At 42.2% G+C, this 19489-nt stretch overlaps 1 protein-coding gene across 1 annotated transcript in view; it reads left to right on the top strand.

Annotated features, from left to right (window-relative positions):
* The window catches only part of ppef2a (protein phosphatase with EF-hand domain 2a), a 31717-nt gene that overhangs the window by 7926 nt on the left and 4302 nt on the right, over positions 1 to 19489 (top strand). Inside the window, exons 5-11 of the mRNA XM_061895547.1 lie at positions 7306 to 7352; positions 7824 to 7990; positions 9518 to 9554; positions 12663 to 12812; positions 12878 to 13207; positions 16842 to 17170; positions 17258 to 17364. Of these exons, the coding sequence (XP_061751531.1) occupies positions 7306 to 7352; positions 7824 to 7990; positions 9518 to 9554; positions 12663 to 12812; positions 12878 to 13207; positions 16842 to 17170; positions 17258 to 17364 (1167 nt within the window). The remainder of the gene's footprint in view (positions 1 to 7305; positions 7353 to 7823; positions 7991 to 9517; positions 9555 to 12662; positions 12813 to 12877; positions 13208 to 16841; positions 17171 to 17257; positions 17365 to 19489) is intronic.

Genomic DNA, 19489 nt, shown 5'->3' with positions numbered 1-19489 from the left:
AGGGATGCTATCATGCTAACATGTGAAATGAGTTTATAGCAGGGATGCTAACATGTGAAATGAATGTATAGCAGGGATGCTAACATGCTAACATGTGAAATGAGTTCATAGCAGGGATGCTAACATGTGACATGAGTATATAGCAGGGATCCTAACATGCTAACATGTGAAATGAGTGTATAGCAGGGATGCAAACATGTGAAATGAGTGTATAGTAGGGATGCTAACATGCTAACATGTGAAATGACTGTATAGCAGGGATGCTAACATGTGACATGAGTATATAGCAGGGATGCTAACATGCTAACATGTGAAATGAGTTTATAGCAGGGATGCTAACATGTAAAATGAGTATATAGCAGGGATGCTAACATGTGAAATGAGTGTATAGCAGGGATGCTAACATGCTAACATGTGAAATAAGTGTATAGCAGGTATGCTAACATGCCAACCTGTGAAATAAGTGTATAGCAGGGATGCTAACATGTTAAATGAGTATATAACAGGGATGCTAACATGCTAACATTTGAAATGAGTGTATAGCAGGGATGCTAACATGCTAACATGTGAAATGAGTGTATAGCAGGGATGCTAACATACCAACATGTGAAATTAGTTTATACCAGGGATGCTAACATGGGAAATGAGTGTATAGCAGGGATGCTAACATGCTAACATGTGAAATGAGTGTATAGCAGGGATGCTAACATACCAACATGTGAAATTAGTTTATACCAGGGATGCTAACATGGGAAATGAGTGTATAGCAGGGATGCTAACATGTAAAATGAGTATATAGCAGGGATGCTAACATGCTAACATGTGAAATGAGTTTATAGCAGGGATGCTATCATGCTAACATGTGAAATGAGTTTATAGCAGGGATGATAACATGTGAAATGAGTGTATTGCACGGATGGTAACATGCTAACATGTGAAATGAGTGTATAGCAGGGATGCTAACATGTGAAATGAGTGTATAGCAGGGATGCTAACATGTGAAATGAGTATATGGTAGGGATGCTAACATGCTAACATGTGAAATGAGTTTATAGCAGGGATGCTAACATGTAAAATGAGTATATAGCAGGGATGCTAACATGCTAACATGTGAAATGAGTTTATAGCAGGGATGCTAACATACCAACATGTGAAATTAGTTTATACCAGGGATGCTAACATGGGAAACGAGTGTATAGCAGGGATGCTAACATGTGAAATGAGTGTATAGCAGGGATGCTAACATACCAACATGGGAAATTAGTTTATACCAGGGATGCTAACATGCTAACATGTGAAATGAGTGTATAGCAGGGATGCTAACATGCTAACATGTGAAATGAGTGTATAGCAGGGATGCAAACATGTGAAATGAGTGTATAGTAGGGATGCTAACATGCTAACATGTGAAATGACTGTATAGCAGGGATGCTAACATGTGACATGAGTATATAGCAGGGATGCTAACATGCTAACATGTGAAATGAGTTTATAGCAGGGATGCTAACATGTAAAATGATTATATAGCAGGGATGCTAACATGTGAAATGAGTGTATAGCAGGGATGCTAACATGTTAAATGAGTATATAACAGGGATGCTAACATGCTAACATTTGAAATGAGTTTATAGTAGGGATGCTAACATGCCAACATGTGAAATAAGTGTATAGCAGGGATGCTAACATGTTAAATGAGTATATAACAGGGATGCTAACATGCTAACATTTGAAATGAGTTTATAGTAGGGATGCTAACATGCTAACATGTGAAATGAGTGTATAGCAGGGATGCTAACATGTAAAATGAATATATAGCAGGGATGCTAACATGCTAACATGTGAAATGAGTTTATAGCAGGGATGCTAACATGTGAAATGAGTGTAGAGCTGGGATGCTAACATGCTAACATGTGAAATGAGTGTAGAGCTGGGATGCTAACATGCTAACATGTGAAATTAGTTTATACCAGGGATGCTAACATGTAAAATGAGTATATAGCAGGGATGCTAAGATGTGAAATGAGTGTAGAGCTGGGATGCTAACATGCTAACACGTGAAATGAGTTTATAGCAGGGATGCTAACATGTAAAATGAGTATATAGCAGGGATGCTAACATGCTAACATGTGAAATGAGTTTATAGCAGGGATGCTAACATGCTAACATGTGAAATTAGTTTATAGCAGGGATGCTAACATGTAAAATGAGTGTATAGCAGGGATGCTAACATGCTAACATGTGAAATGAGTTTATAGCAGGGATGCTAACATGCTAACATGTGAAATTAGTTTATAGCAGGGATGCTAACATGTAAAATGAGTGTATAGCAGGGATGCTGACATGTGAAATGAGTGTATAGCAGGGATGCTAACATACCAACATGTGAAATTAGTTTATACCAGGGATGCTAACATGCTAACATGTGAAATGAGTGTAAAGCAGGGATGCTAACATGCTAACATGTGAAATGAGTGTATAGCAGGGATGCTAACAAGTGACATGAGTATATAGTAGGGACGCTAACATGCTAACATGTGAAATGAGTTTATAGCAGGGATGCTAACATGCTAACATGTGAAATGAGTGTATAGCAGGGATGCTAACATGTGAAATGAATGTATAGCAGGGATGCTAACATGCTAACATGTGAAATGAGTTTATAGCAGGGATGCTAACATGTAAAATGTGTATATAGCAGGGATGCTAACATGCTTACAGGTGAAATGAGTTTATAGCAGGGATGCTAACATGTAAAATGAGTATATAGCAGGGATGCTAACATGCTAACATGTGAAATGAGTTTATAGCAGGGATGCTAACATGGGAAATGCGTGTATAGCAGGGATGCTAACATACTAACATGTGAAATTAGTTTATACCAGGGATGCTAACATGGGAAATGAGTGTATAGCAGGGATGCTAACATGTAAAATGAGTATATAGTAGGGATGCTAACATGCTAACATGTGAAATGAGTTTATAGCAGGGATGCTATCATGCTAACATGTGAAATGAGTTTATAGCAGGGATGCTAACATGTGAAATGAGTGTATTGCACGGATGGTAACATGCTAACATGTGAAATGAGTGTATAGCAGGGATGCTAACATGTGAAATGAGTGTATAGCAGGGATGCTAACATGTGAAATGAGTATATGGTAGGGATGCTAACATGCTAACATGTGAAATGAGTTTATAGCAGGGATGCTAACATGTAAAATGAGTATATAGCAGGGATGCTAACATGCTAACATGTGAAATGAGTTTATAGCAGGGATGCTAACATGCTAACATGTGAAATTAGTTTATAGCAGGGATGCTAACATGTAAAATGAGTGTATAGCAGGGATGCTGACATGTGAAATGAGTGTATAGCAGGGATGCTAACATACCAACATGTGAAATTAGTTTATACCAGGGATGCTAACATGCTAACATGTGAAATGAGTGTATAGCAGGGATGCTAACATGCTAACATGTGAAATGAGTGTATAGCAGGGATGCAAACATGTGAAATGAGTGTATAGTAGGGATGCTAACATGCTAACATGTGAAATGAGTTTATAGCAGGGATGCTAACATGCTAACATGTGAAATTAGTTTATAGCAGGGATGCTAACATGTAAAATGAGTGTATAGCAGGGATGCTAACATGTGACATGAGTATATAGCAGGGATGCTAACATGCTAACATGTGAAATGAGTTTATAGCAGGGATGCTAACATGTAAAATGAGTATATAGCAGGGATGCTAACATGTAAAATGAGTATATAGCAGGGATGCTAACATGTGAAATGAGTGTATAGCAGGGATGCTAACATGCTAACATGTGAAATAAGTGTATAGCAGGTATGCTAACATGCCAACATGTGAAATAAGTGTATAGCAGGGATGCAAACATGTGAAATGAGTGTATAGTAGGGATGCTAACATGCTAACATGTGAAATGACTGTATAGCAGGGATGCTAACATGTGACATGAGTATATAGCAGGGATGCTAACATGCTAACATGTGAAATGAGTTTATAGCAGGGATGCTAACATGTAAAATGAGTATATAGCAGGGATGCTAACATGTGAAATGAGTGTATAGCAGGGATGCTAACATGCTAACATGTGAAATAAGTGTATAGCAGGTATGCTAACATGCCAACATGTGAAATAAGTGTATAGCAGGGATGCTAACATGTTAAATGAGTATATAACAGGGATGCTAACATGCTAACATTTGAAATGAGTTTATAGTAGGGATGCTAACATGCTAACATGTGAAATGAGTGTATAGCAGGGATGCTAACATGTAAAATGAATATATAGCAGGGATGCTAACATGCTAACATGTGAAATGAGTTTATAGCAGGGATGCTAACATGTGAAATGAGTGTAGAGCTGGGATGCTAACATGCTAACATGTGAAATTAGTTTATACCAGGGATGCTAACATGTAAAATGAGTGTATAGCAGGGATGCTAACATTTAAAATGAGTATATAGTAGGGATGCTAACATGCAAAAATGTGAAATGAGTGTATAGCAGGGATGCTAACATGTAAAATGAGTGTATAGCAGGGATGCTAACATGTAAAATGAGTATATAGCAGGGATGCTAACATGTAAAATTAGTTTATAGCAGGGATGCTAACATGGGAAATGAGTTTATAGCAGGGATGCTAACATGGGAAATGAGTGTATAGCAGGGATGCTATCATGGGAAATGAGTGTATAGCAGGGATGCTAACATGCGAAATGAGTTTATAGCAGGGATGCTAACATGTAAAATGAGTATATAGCAGGGATGCTAACATGGAAAATGAGTGTATAGCAGGGATGCTAACATGCTAACATGTGAAATGAGTTTATAGCAGGGATGCTAACATGCTAACAAGTGAAATGAGTTTATAGTAGGTATGCTAACATGTAAAATGAGTGTATAGCAGGGATGCTAACATGCCAACATGTGAAATGAGTTTATAGCAGGAATGCTAACATGTATAATGAGTATATAGCAGGGATGCTAACATGCTAACATGTAAAATGCGTATATAGCAGGGATGCTAACATGCTAATATGTGAAATGAGTGTATAGCAGGGATGCTAACATGTGAAATAAGTGTATAGCAGGGATGCTAACATGTAAAATGAATATATAGCAGGGATGCTAACATGTGAAATTAGTTTATAGCAGGGATGCTAACATGCTAACATGTGAAATGAGTTTATAGCAGGGATGCTAACATGTGAAATGAGTGTAGAGCTGGGATGCTAACATGCTAACATGTGAAATTAGTTTATACCAGGGATGCTAACATGTAAAATGAGTGTATAGCAGGGATGCTAACATGTAAAATGAGTATAAAGTAGGGTTGCTAACATGCAAAAATGTGAAATGAGTGTATAGCAGGGATGCTAACATGTAAAATGAGTGTATAGCAGGGATGCTAACATGTAAAAAGAGTATATAGCAGGGATGCTAACATGTAAAATGAGTTTATAGCAGGGATGCTAACATGGGAAATGAGTTTATAGCAGGGATGCTAACATGGGAAATGAGTGTATAGCAGGGATGCTATCATGGGAAATGAGTGTATAGCAGGGATGCTAACATGCGAAATGAGTTTATAGCAGGGATGCTAACATGTAAAATGAGTATATAGCAGGGATGCTAACATGGAAAATGAGTGTATAGCAGGGATGCTAACGTGCTAACATGTGAAATGAGTTTATAGCAGGGATGCTAACATGCTAACAAGTGAAATGAGTTTATAGTAGGTATGCTAACATGTAAAATGAGTGTATAGCAGGGATGCTAACATGCCAACATGTGAAATGAGTTTATAGCAGGGATGCTAACATGTATAATGAGTATATAGCAGGGATGCTAACATGCTAACATGTAAAATGCGTATATAGCAGGGATGCTAACATGCTAATATGTGAAATGAGTGTATAGCAGGGATGCTAACATGTGAAATAAGTGTATAGCAGGGATGCTAACATGTAAAATGAATATATAGCAGGGATGCTAACATGTGAAATTAGTTTATAGCAGGGATGCTAACATGCTAACATGTGAAATGAGTTTATAGCAGGGATGCTAACATGTGAAATGAGTGTATAGCTGGGATGCTAACATGCTAACATGTGAAATTAGTTTATACCAGGGATGCTAACATGTAAAATGAGTGTATAGCAGGGATGCTAACATGTAAAATGAGTATATAGTAGGGATGCTAACATGCAAAAATGTGAAATGAGTGTATAGCAGGGATGCTAACATGTAAAATGAGTGTATAGCAGGGATGCTAACATGTAAAATGAGTATATAGCAGGGATGCTAACATGTAAAATGAGTTTATAGCAGGGATGCTAACATGGGAAATGAGTTTATATTAGGGATGCTAACATGGGAAATGAGTTAATAGCAGGGATGCTATCATGGGAAATGAGTGTATAGCAGGGATGCTAACATGCGAAATGAGTTTATAGCAGGGATGCTAACATGTAAAATGAGTTTATAGCAGGGATGCTAACATGCGAAATGAGTTTATAGCAGGGATGCTATCATGGGAAATGAGTGTGTAGCAGGGATGCTAACATGTGAAATGAGTTTATAGCAGGGATGCTAACATGTAAAATGAGTATATAGCAGGGATGCTAACATGGGAAATGAGTATACAGCAGGGATGCTAACATGCTAACATGTGAAATGAGTTTATAGCAGCGATGCTAACATGCTAACATGTGAAATGAGTGTATAGCAGGTATGCTAACATGTAAAATGAGTGTATAGCAGGGATGCTAACATGCCAACATGTGAAATGAGTTTATAGCAGGAATGCTAACATTTATAATGAGTATATAGCAGGGATGTTAACATGCTAACATGTAAAATGTGTATATGGCAGGGATGCTAACATGCTAATATGTGAAATGAGTGTATAGCAGGGATGCTAACATGTGAAAGAAGTGTATAGCAGGGATGCTAACATGTAAAATGAATATATAGCAGGGATGCTAACATGTGAAATTAGTTTATAGCAGGGATGCTAACATGTACAAAGTGCTGTTAAGTATCCTGGACACTGATTGGCTCAGCCTCATCCAGCATTATTATATTGGATTAAAGGAATGTAAAGGTGACTATGTGGGTGTTATTTCAAGTCTAAAGGGCTCTGATATTGTTTCAAAAAAACTATTTCGAACTGATAAACAAACATTTTATGCTCTATTGTAGTTAATCATTCCGACTGAACATGAACATAGTAAACCCCGGAACAAATGTTGTCTCTGTTCTTTTTCTACAGGGGATTTGCACGGGCAGCTGGAAGACCTGCTGTTGATCTTCTACAAGGTATCAAGACCATCTCACGGAACAATTTTGACGTAAATAACGTGTTCAGTATTCAGTTCAATCCATCCATCTTCTTCCGCTTATCCGTGGTCGGGTAGCGGGGGCAGCAGCCTAAGCAGGGAAGCCCCAGACTTTCCTCTCCCCAACCACTTCGTCCAGCTCCTCCCGGGGGATCCCGAGGTACCCCCAGGCCAGTCCAATCATAGCACCCACCTGTTCCCAATGTGGGATGTTCCAAATAAGTGTTTGATGAGCATTCCTCAACTTTATCAGTATTTCTTGCCACCTTTCTAAACTTCGTTTTCACGTGTTGCTGGCATCAAATTCTAAAGTTAATCATTAATATGTTGTCATCGTACAAATAATTGTATTCCGTTTATATTTACATCCAACACAATTTCCCAACTCATATGGAAAGAGGATTTGTATTTGGATGACACAATTAGCATTCGATGGGCTTTTCCTTCTCAGAACGGAATGCCGTCCTTGGAGAAACCGTACGTGTTCAACGGAGACTTTGTGGACCGAGGCAAGGACTCCATCGAGATACTCATCATCCTCTTCGCTTTCCTGCTGGTCTATCCAACAGAGGTCCATCTGAACCGAGGCAACCACGAGGACCACATCATCAACCTGAGGTGCAAACTAGTCAAATGAGTATACAACAGGGATGCTAACATGTGAAATGAGTTTATAGCAGGGATGCTAACATGTAAAATTAGTATATAGCAAGGATGCTAACATGTAAAATGAGTATATAGCACAGATGCTAACATGCGAAAATGTGGAATGAGTTTATAGCAGGGATGCTAACATGCTAACATGTGAAATGAATTTATAGCAGGGATGCTAACATGCTAACATGTGAAATGAGTTTATAGCAGGGATGCTAACATGTAAAATGAGTGTATAGCAGGGATGCTAACATGTAAAATGAGTATATAGCAGGGATGCTAACATGCTAACATGTGAAATGAGTAAATGGCAGGGATGCTAACATGTAAAATGAGTATATAGCACAGATGCTAACATGCTAAAATGTGGAATGAGTTTATAGCAGGGATGCTAACATGCTAACATGTGAAATGAATTTATAGCAGGGATGCTAACATGCTAACATGTGAAATGAGTTTATAGCAGGGATGCTAACATGTAAAATGAGTGTATAGCAGGGATGCTAACATGTAAAATGAGTATATAGCAGGGATGCTAACATGCTAACATGTGAAATGAGTGTATAGCAGGGATACTAACATGTAAAATGAGTATATAGCAGGGATGCTAACATGCTAAAATGTGAAATGAGTTTATAACAGAGATGCTAACATGTAAAATGAGTATATAGCAGGGATGCTAACATGTGAAATGAGTATATAGCAGGGGTGCTAACACGCTAACATGTGAAATGAGTATATGTCAGGGATGCTAACATGTAAAATGAGTATATAGCAGGGATGCTAACACGCTAATATGTGAAATGAGTATATGTCAGGGATGCTAACATGTAAAATGAGTATATAGCAGGGATGCTAACATGTGAAATTAGTATATAGCAGGGATGCTAACATGCTAACATGTGAAATGAGTAAATGGCAGGGATGCTAACATGTAAAATTAGTATATAGCAGGGGTGCTAACACGCTAACATGTGAAATGAGTATATGTCAGGGATGCTAACATGTAAAATGAGTATATAGCAGGGATGCTAACACGCTAACATGTGAAATGAGTATATGTCAGGGATGCTAACATGTAAAATGAGTATATAGCAGGGATGCTAACATGTGAAATTAGTATATAGCAGGGATGCTAACATGCTAACATGTGAAATGAGTAAATGGCAGGGATGCTAACATGTAAAATTAGTATATAGCAGGGATGCTAACATGCTAAAATGTGAAATGAGTATATGGCAGGGATGCTAACATGTAAAATTAGTATATAGCAGGGATGCTAACATGCTAACATGTGAAATGAGTATATGGCAGGGATGTTAACATGTAAAATTAGTATATAGCAGGGATGCTAACATGCTAACATGTGAAATGAGTATATGGCAGGGATGCTAACATGTAAAATGAGTATATAACAGGGATGCTAACATGCTAACATGTGAATTGAGTGCAAACAATATAAAAAGTAATGTCCTTTTTTCCTGACTGCAGGTACGGCTTCACTAAGGAAGTGTTGACTAAATACAAGGTAGGTGCGTGCAAAACGATACAAAAGGAAACTCTATCCCTTCTATTTGCGCACACATTCCCCATAAGGCCGTACGGCCCATCGTCACTCCTCGCCACTAAGAGGATTTGCAGGTCTCTAATTTGGATTCCCGCAGGACGTTTGGCTCTGTTGACATCTGATGCGTCAGGCGGGATAGGAAGGGGGCTTGGTAGTAAAGCCAGGAACGTTCCTGTTTTAAAAGAGCTGGTACTCTGGTAGTAATAGTAATAAGTAATCATCACTATTAAGATCGAGATTTATTTCTTATTCATGAATATATGTACGTATACACATAAATGTATACATAAATGTAAACATGTATACATAAATGTATACATATATACATTACATACATACAGATATATATACATTAAAAATATATATATATATGCGTATACATATATATATATATATATATATATAAACACACTACATATATATACACATATATTCAGTACATATATATGTGTGTACATGTGTAATATTTATATATACAGGTATGTGTATATATATATATATATATATATGTATAAACACATACATATATATGTATACACACAAATATACTGAATATATATGTACATATACACATAAATGTATACATAAATACATATATAATATACAGTATATATATATATATATACCCACATATATTCAGTACATATATATATATATACGCGTGTATATGTATATATATTTATATACATACATATATATGTACTGTATACACGTTATATACTTATATATGTATCTATATATATATATATATGTATATATATATACATATGTCTTGATTGGATTATCCAGAGAATAGTGCTCGATACCGTGGTAGAGCGCGGTATAGCTCAGTTGGTAGAGCGGCCGTGCCAGCAACTTGAGGGTTGCAGGTTCGATTCCCGCTTCCGCCATCCTAGTCACTGCCGTTGTGTCCTTGGGCAAGACACTCGACCCACCTGCTCCCAGTGCCACCCACACTGCTTTGAATGTAACTTAGATATTGGGTGTCACTATGTAAAGCGCTTTGAGTCACTAGAGAAAAGCGCTATATAAATATAATTCCATATGTAGGTGTGGGACAAATCAGAAGACTACTTCATCTCTACAGAACTGTTTCATGAGGGGTTCCCTCAATCAAAATCCCCTGATGATTGAAGTAGTTTTGTGATTTTTCCCACACCTACATACATATATACATATATATATATATACACATATATACATATACATGTATTCACATATATACTGAATATATATATACATATACACATACATGTATACATATATACATATATAACATACAGTATATATATACCCACATATATTCAGTACATACATATATATATATACGCGTGTATACATATATATTTATATACATACATATATATGTACTATATACACATTATATACTGATATATATATATATATATATATATATATATATATATACATAGGTCTTGATTGGATTATCCAGAGAATAGTGCTCGATACCGTGGTAGAGCGCAATATGTAGGTGTGGGAAAAAATCACAAGACTACTTCATCTCTACAGAACTGTTTCATGAGGGATTCCCTCAATCAAAGTGAAGTGAAGTGAATTATATTTATATAGCGCTTTTCTCTAGTGACTCAAAGCGCTTTACATAGTGAAGCCCAATATCTAAGTTACATTTAAACTGGGAGCAGGTGGGTAAAGTGTCTTGCCCAAGGACGCAACGGGAGTGACTAGGATGGCGGAAGCGGGAATCGAACCTGCAGCCCTCAAGTTGCTGGCACGGCCACTCTACCAACCGAGCTATACCACCCCAAAATCTCCTGATGATTGAGGGAACCCCTCATGAAACAGTTCTGTAGAGATGAAGTAGTCTTGTGATTGTTCCCACACTTACATACATATATACATATATATACATATCAATCATCAATCAATCAATGTTTATTTATATAGCCCCAAATCACAAATGTCTCAAAGGACTGCACAAATCATTACGACTACAACATCCTCGGAAGAACCCACAAAAGGGCAAGGAAAACTCACACCCAGTGGGCAGGGAGAATTCACATTCAGTGGGACGCCAGTGACAATGCTGAATATGAGAAACCTTGGAGAGGACCTCAGATGTGGGCAACCCCCCCCCTTTAGGGGACCGAAAGCAATGGATGTCGAGCGGGTCCAACATGATACTGTGAAAGTTCAATCCATAGTGGCTCCAAGACAGCAGTGAGAGTCCCGTCCACAGGAAACCATCTCAAGCGGATCAGCAGCGTAGAGATGTCCCCAACCGATACAGGCGAGCGGTCCATCCTGGGTCCCGACGAGCGGTCCATCCTGGGTCTCGACTCTGGACAGTCAGTACTTCATCCATGGTCATCGGACCGGACCCCCTCCACAAGGGAGGGGGGGACATAGGAGAAAGAAAAGAAGCAGCAGATCAACTGGTCTAAAAAGGAGGTCTATTTAAAGGCTAGAGTATACAGATGAGTTTTAAGGTGAGACTTAAATGCTTCTACTGAGGTAGCATCTCGAACTGTTACCGGGAGGGCATTCCAGAGTACTGGAGCCCGAACGGAAAACGCTCTATAGTCCGCAGACTTTTTTGGGGCTCTAGGAATCACTAATAAGCCGGAGTCTTTTGAAGGCAGATTTCTTGCCGGGACATATGGTACAATACAATCGGCAAGATAGGATGGAGCTAGACCGTGTAGTATTTTATACGTAAGTAGTAAAACCTTAAAGTCACATCTTAAGTGCACAGGAAGCCAGTGCAGGTGAGCCAGTACAGGTATATATGTATGTATATATGTATATAAAGGTATATACAGTACAGGTGTAATGTGATCAAACTTTCTTGTTCTTGTCAAAAGTCTAGCAGCCGCATTTTGTACCAACTGTAATCTTTTAATGCTAGACCCGAAAATAATACGTTACAGTAATCGAGACGAGGCGTAACAAACGCATGGATAATGATCTCAGCGTCTTTAGTGGACAAAATATATACACATATATACATATACATGCATTCACGTATATACTGAATATATATATTTATGTGCATGGATGGATGGATAGAAAAGGTATTTTGCTCGACAGATGCACGGCAAACGGATCCTAAAGTTGCTCCAGAAGATCTTCAGCTGGTTGCCACTAGCGACGGTGATCGACCAGAAAGTCTTGATCCTCCACGGTGGGATCTCTGACACCACGGACCTCGGCCTCCTGGTCAAAGTGGACCGACACAATGTGAGCAACTCAATTTAAATGTTCCAGATCATTATTTGCCAAGTCCACCTGGGATGGTTTTACAGTACGTGTCAGCGCTGAGGCCACCCAAGAAGAAGTTCCAGAGCTCTAGCAGGACTTCCATCGACTCAAACGCGGAAGACTGGGGCCACCACGGGCTCTTCCAGCGCCGGGCTTCCTTCACGTGTCCGAAAAACTTGGGCAGCCGGGGAAACTTCCTAAACCGCTCCCTGCAGGACTTCTCCGATCGGATCAAAGTCGGCAAGGAGGATGAACTGCAGGTGTGCCAACAGGGGGCGGAGCTTTTCCAGGCGGGGGTCGACCCGGTGGAGAAAGGAGGGGACTCGTCATTCGACCCGGTCGTCAGCGACAGTGCCAAGGAGGAGTGGAAGCAGGTGAGTGGGATTGCATGCTCATCCTTAGTCCCAAACGGTCACAGGGACGTCATTTGGTCCCGCACTCGGTAATCAACCCTCAAGATCAGCGCTTGTTGCCTCCGTCAGTAATCCCTCAGCTCAATCTTCTTTTCCAACTCTCCGTCATCGTCTCTAAGTCCGAGCTGTAAGAGGTTCTCGCACAAACATGCACCACGGCACGGGGTCACACAGGGGAAGGCGCCAGCAGTTGAAACTTGTCCGATGTACATTTTACACCATCAGTGTCAAGAACAGTTCAAGATACCACAGTTTCCCAGACTTTTTCCAACGTAAAAACCCAGATGTGGTTCCTCAGAATCAGAATCAGAAATACTTTATTGGGAATTTTCAGCACGATCCTATTCAAGATCAGACAAACACTGCAGGGAGCCAGAACAGGATGGCTGACGGGTCTGCCAAATTCTGGCGGCCCTTACAAAAAAGGTGGGATACAGGTAAACAATGGTGAGGTGTGGGGGGAGGGGGGACTCATGGCCATAGCACACATCCCTCTTAAGTGTGTAAGAGGAAAACATCAAACATCAAACATCAGCATTTAAGTCTCACCTTAAAACTCATTTGTATACTCTAGCCTTTAAATAGACTCCCTTTTTAGACCAGTTGATCTGCCGTTTCTTTTCTTTTTCTTCTATGTCCCACTCTCCTTTGTGGAGGGAGTCCGGTCCGATCCGGTGGCCATGTACTGCTCGCCTGTGTATCGGCTGGGGACATCTCTGCGCTGCTGATCCGCCTCCGCTTGGGATGGTTTCCTGCTGGCTCCGCTGTGAACGGGACTCTCGCTGCTGTGTTGGATCCGCTTTGGACTGGACTCTCGCGACTGTGTTGGATCCATTATGGATTGAACTTTCACAGTATCATGTTAGACCCGCTCGACATCCATTGCTTTCCTCCTCTCCAAGGTTCTCATAGTCATCATTGTCACCGACGTCCCACTGGGTGTGAGTTTTCCTTGCCCTTATGTGGGCCTACCGAGGATGTCGTAGTGGTTTGTGCAGCCCTTTGAGACACTAGTGATTTAGGGCTATATAAGTAAACATTGATTGATTGATTGAAAGTACACAAAGGACATTAAAGACATTAAAAGAGCAGAGCTGATGCAACCAGCCACTTCTACATACCGCTATGAATAAATCAATCATCATCCATCCATCCGTTTTCTACCGCTTATTCCAGTTTGGGGTCGCGGGGGGCGCTGGCGCCTATCTCAGCTACAATCGGGCGGAATGCGGGGTACACCCTGGACAAGTCGCCACCTCATCGCAGGGCCAACACAGATAGACAGACAACATTTACACTCACAATCATCAATCAATGTTTATTTACATAGCCCTTAATCACAAATGTCTCAAAAGACTGTACAAACCACTACGACTACGACATCCTCGGAAGAACCCACATAAGGGCAAGGAGAACTCACACCCAGTGGGACGCCAGTGACAATGATGACTATAAGAAACCTTGGAGAGGACCTCATATGCGGGCAACCCCCCCCCTCTAGGGGACCGAAAGCAATGGATGTCGAGCGGGTCTAACATGATACTGTGAAAGTTCAATCCATAGTGGCTCCAACACAGCCGCGAGAGTTCAGTTCAAAGCGGATCCAAGACAGCAGCGAGAGTCCCGTCCACAGGAAACCATCCCAAGCGGAGTCTGATCAGCATCGTAGAGATGTCCCCAACCGATACACAGGCGGGCGGTCCATCCTGGGTCCCGACTCTGAACAGCCAGTACTTCATCCATGGCCATCGGACCGGACCCACAGAGGAGAAAAAGAAAAGAATCGGCAGATCAACTGGTCTAAAAAGGGAGTCTATTTAAAGGCTAGAGTATACATATGAGTTTTAAGGTGAGACTTAAATGCTTCTACTGAGGTAGCATCTCGAACTGTTACCGGGAGGGCATTCCAGAGTACTGGAGCCCGAACGGAAAACGCTCTATAGCCCGCAGACTTTTTTTGGGCTTTGGGAATCACTAATAAGCCAGAGTCCTTTGAACGCAGATTTCTTGCCGGGACATATGGTACAATACAATCGGCAAGATAGGATGGAGCTAGACCGTGTAGTATTTTATACGTAAGTAGTAAAACCTTAAAGTCACATCTTAAGTGCACAGGAAGCCAGTGCAGGTGAGCCAGTACAGGTATATATGTATGTATATATGTATATAAAGGTATATACAGTACAGGCGTAATGTGATCAAACTTTCTTGTTCTTGTCAAAAGTCTAGCAGCCGCATTTTGTACCAACTGTAATCTTTTAATGCTAGACATGGGGAGACCCGAAAATAATACGTTACAGTAGTCGAGGCGAGACGTAACAAACGCATGGATAATGATCTCAGCGTCTTTAGTGGACAAAATGGAGCGAATTTTAACGATATTATGGAGATGAAAGAAGGCCGTTTTAGTAACGCTTTTAATGTATGACTCAAAGGAGAGAGTTGGGTCGAAGATAATACCCAGATTCTTTACAGAGTCGCCTTGTATAATTATTTGGTTGTCAAATGTTACAGTTGTATTATTAAATAGAGGTCGGTGTCTAGCAGGACCGATAATCAGCATTTCCGTTTTTTTGGCGTTGAGTTGCAAAAAGTTAGCGGACATCCATAAAAAAGGTAATAAAACGTCAAAGAAACATATACACTGTGGTAGCCTTTGCGGTGTTCCACGCCATTGACTGCTGGGGTGGAGGGAGGATGACCGCCCACCAACTCTCGGCCAGTGTCCAGTCCACATGGAGGTTGCGTCTCAGGAGACCGAGGTTTGTCCAAGACACCGTGAAGCCTGTCCGTCCCGGCGCTTAGTCCTAGCTCCGCAGCCCTGTCTCTTCATCTGCATCTCCTCCAGTCTCTCCAAACGGACTCTGGTGTGGTAGAGACCCAGCAGCTGGTCTCCATGGAGGTAGATCCAGAAGCCCACAAAAAAAGCACCGCAGAAGTCACAAAAGTGCCACCCCTTGTCACACAGTCCCAAAAGGTCCCCAACCAAAAGACAAAAAAACGTATAATTCCTGTCCAACATCCAAACAAAATTGTAAACTTAGGATCAGGATTTTGGGGGCCTGACCCAAAGGTTGGCAAAGATTGCCTGACACAACGACCAAAGCAAGAGCCCTGGGGAGCTAAAACTGTATCTGAATGGGTTAGCATTGTGTGACCTACATTACCGAGGAAATGCATGAATGCGCCCTTATGTGTTGGCCATTGTGGACTTTGAGGTGTCCTTAAGCAATATTCTGAACCCACGGTTAAAGGTTCAGCTTAACTAGTTCCAAAGAAACGCTTTGAAGAACCGTGCTCTTTCAGGAAGTGGGACTGGCACTAGACATATGCCGCATTGTGATCTCCTGAGGCATGAAAGTTTTGGGATTTTTAAGCTGTAGGCCTTATTTTGCCTAAAGTTCAGGAACTTTCAGTTCCTGAGAACCTTTCGTTAGAAGTGTGTGGTTTGCGTTTCCACTGAATTTCACAGTTTAGGGTAGGATGATTTCGTATGTATAGTTCCACACTGATACCAAGTCAATGAACAATTGATATCATGTCGTTTTTTTTGTAAGAAAATGAAAGGAACTCCATACATAATTTCTTAACTTAGATCCTGGACCTGCTATGGAGCGACCCGATGTCGCAGGACGGCTGCATACCCAACGAGCTGAGGGGCGGCGGCTGCTACTGGGGCCCCGACGTCACCGAGGACTTCCTGGGCAGACACAACCTGCAGCTCATCATCCGCTCGCACGAGTGCAAGCAGGATGGTTACGAGTTCTGCCACAACCGCAAGGTCCTCACGCTCTTCTCCGCCTCCAATTACTACGACGTGGGAAGCAACCGAGGGGCCTACGTGAAGCTGGGACCCAACCTGGTGCCTTATGTGGTTCAGTATCAGGCCAGCAGCATGACTAGGGAGCTCACCGTGCGTCAGAGGTACCCCACGTGTCCAATGGTTTCACGGTCTTGAGTTCGCTTGTTTTGTCCAAGATCTCAAGCCTTTTGTTCTGTGGTTGTCGCCAGCGTGGGTAAAACCGAGCGCTCCGCCCTCAAAGTCCTCCGGGAGCAGCTTTTTTCCCACAAGTCGGACCTCATTTGTGCCTTTAAAAGGTTGGACGGCGAGAACACAGGTGAGTCCCGTCAACGGATCAGGTTTTACTCGTCAGGTGTGGTCAAGTCCGTGTATTCCACAGGCTGCCAAGACTTTTGTACTCATTGTCATAAACCTGATGAAAGGAGAATGGAACCGATCCAAAAACCATCCCAGTTTCTCAGAGAACGCTTTTTTTTAATCATTTCACGTGATACAAACCACCAGATTCTATTCACTCTGCTTTCTTTCAGTTGGTTAGCATCGCACAGGTTTGCTTACAGACACTGGGAGATTTCCGGATATGTTTGGACCAAACCCTGCATAATGCCAAAAAACTAATTTAATAAAAACAAATAATTCTTTTGAGAGAGAACAAACGTTAGCCTTTTAGACTAAGTCTCAGGAGCAACTACGGATGGGCCGTAGCAACCTACATGTAGCAGAGCTTAGCTTAACTTCATTTCCCGGTAACTTCACTATTTTTTGAACAAGTAGCTATTCCTGTGGCTTAGCTACTTTTAGACCCATATAGTGAGGCAGCTTACATCAAAGCTACAAGCCACAAAGACAGAAAATGGACTGCTGAGTCCAGGCCAACAAAAACGACATAGAAAATCCATGGTGATTGGTTGGTGTTCGTATGATGAGTTACAATTGGCTAAGGTTAGGGCGAAACATTAGGGACTGGCCAATCAGAGTCAAGATAAGGCGGGTCATCGACACCCACCCATTCCGCTTATCCGAATTCCCTGCTTAGGCAGCAGCCAAAGTAGGGAAGCCCAGACTTTCCTCTCCCCAACCACTTCGTCCAGTTCTTTCCCGGGAGATGCCGAGGCGTTCCTAGGTCAGCCGGGAGACATTGTCTTCCAAACATGTCCTAGGTCTTCCCTGTGGCCTCCTACCGGTCGGACGTGCCCTAAACACCTCCCTAGGGAGGCGTTTAGGGACTGGCCAATCAGAGTCAAGATAAGGCGGGTCATCAACATCCACCCATTCCGCTTATCCGAATTCCCTGCTTAGGCAGCAGCCAAAATAGGGAAGCCCAGACTTCCCTCGCCTCAGCCACTTCGTCTAGCTCTTCCAGGGAGATGCCGAGGCGTTCCTAGGTCAGCCGGGAGACATTGTCTTCCAAACGTGTCCTGGGTCTTCCCTGTAGCCTCCTACCGGTCGGCCAATCAGAGTCAAGATAAGGCGGGTCATCGACATCCACCCATTCCGCTTATCCGAATTCCCTGCTTAGGCAGCAGCCAAAGCAGGGAAGCCCAGACTTCCCTCTCCCCAACCACTTCGTCCAGCTCTTTCCCGGGAGATGCCGAGGCGTTCCTAGGTCAGCCGGGAGACATTGTCTTCCAAACGTGTCCTGGGTCTTCCCTGTAGCCTCCTACCGGTCGGACGTGCCCTAAACACCTCCCTAGGGAGGCGTTTAGGGACTGGCCAATCAGAGTCAAGATAAGGCAGGTCATCGACACCCACCCATTCCGCTTATCCGAATTCCCTGCTTAGGCAGCAGCCAAAGCAGGGAAGCCCAGACTTCCCTCTCCCCAACCACTTCGTCCAGCTCTTTCCCGGGAGATGCCGAGGCGTTCCTAGGCCAGCCGGGAGACATTGTCTTCCAAACGTGCCCTAGGTCTTCCCCGTGGCCTCTTATCGGTCGGACGTGCCCTAAACGCCTCCCTAGGGAGGCGTTTAGGGACTGGCCAATCAGAGTCTAGATAAGGCGGGTCATCGACATCCACCCATTCCGCTTATCCGAATTCCCTGCTTAGGCAGCAGCCAAAGTAGGGAAGCCCAGACTTCCCTCGCCTCAGCCACTTCGTCTAGCTCTTCCAGGGAGATGCCGAGGCGTTCCTAGGTCAGCCGGGAGACATTGTCTTCCAAACGTGTCCTGGGTCTTCCCTGTAGCCTCCTACCGGTCGGCCAATCAGAGTCAAGATAAGGCGGGTCATCGACACCCACCCATTCCGCTTATCCGAATTCCCTGCTTAGGCAGCAGCCAAAGCAGGGAAGCCCAGACTTCCCTCTCCCCAACCACTTCGTCCAGCTCTTTCCCGGGAGAGGCCGAGGCGTTCCTAGGTCAGCCGGGAGACATTGTCTTAAAAACATGTCCTGGGTCTTCCCTGTGGCCTCCTACCGGTCGGACGTGCCCTAAACACCTCCCTGGC

This window comes from Nerophis ophidion, linkage group LG01 (assembly GCF_033978795.1).
Source record: "Nerophis ophidion isolate RoL-2023_Sa linkage group LG01, RoL_Noph_v1.0, whole genome shotgun sequence".
NCBI classification, from domain to species: domain Eukaryota; kingdom Metazoa; phylum Chordata; class Actinopteri; order Syngnathiformes; family Syngnathidae; genus Nerophis; species Nerophis ophidion.
The sequence above is the reverse complement of the archived record's forward strand: the minus strand, read 5'-3'. Positions and strand labels throughout refer to the sequence as shown.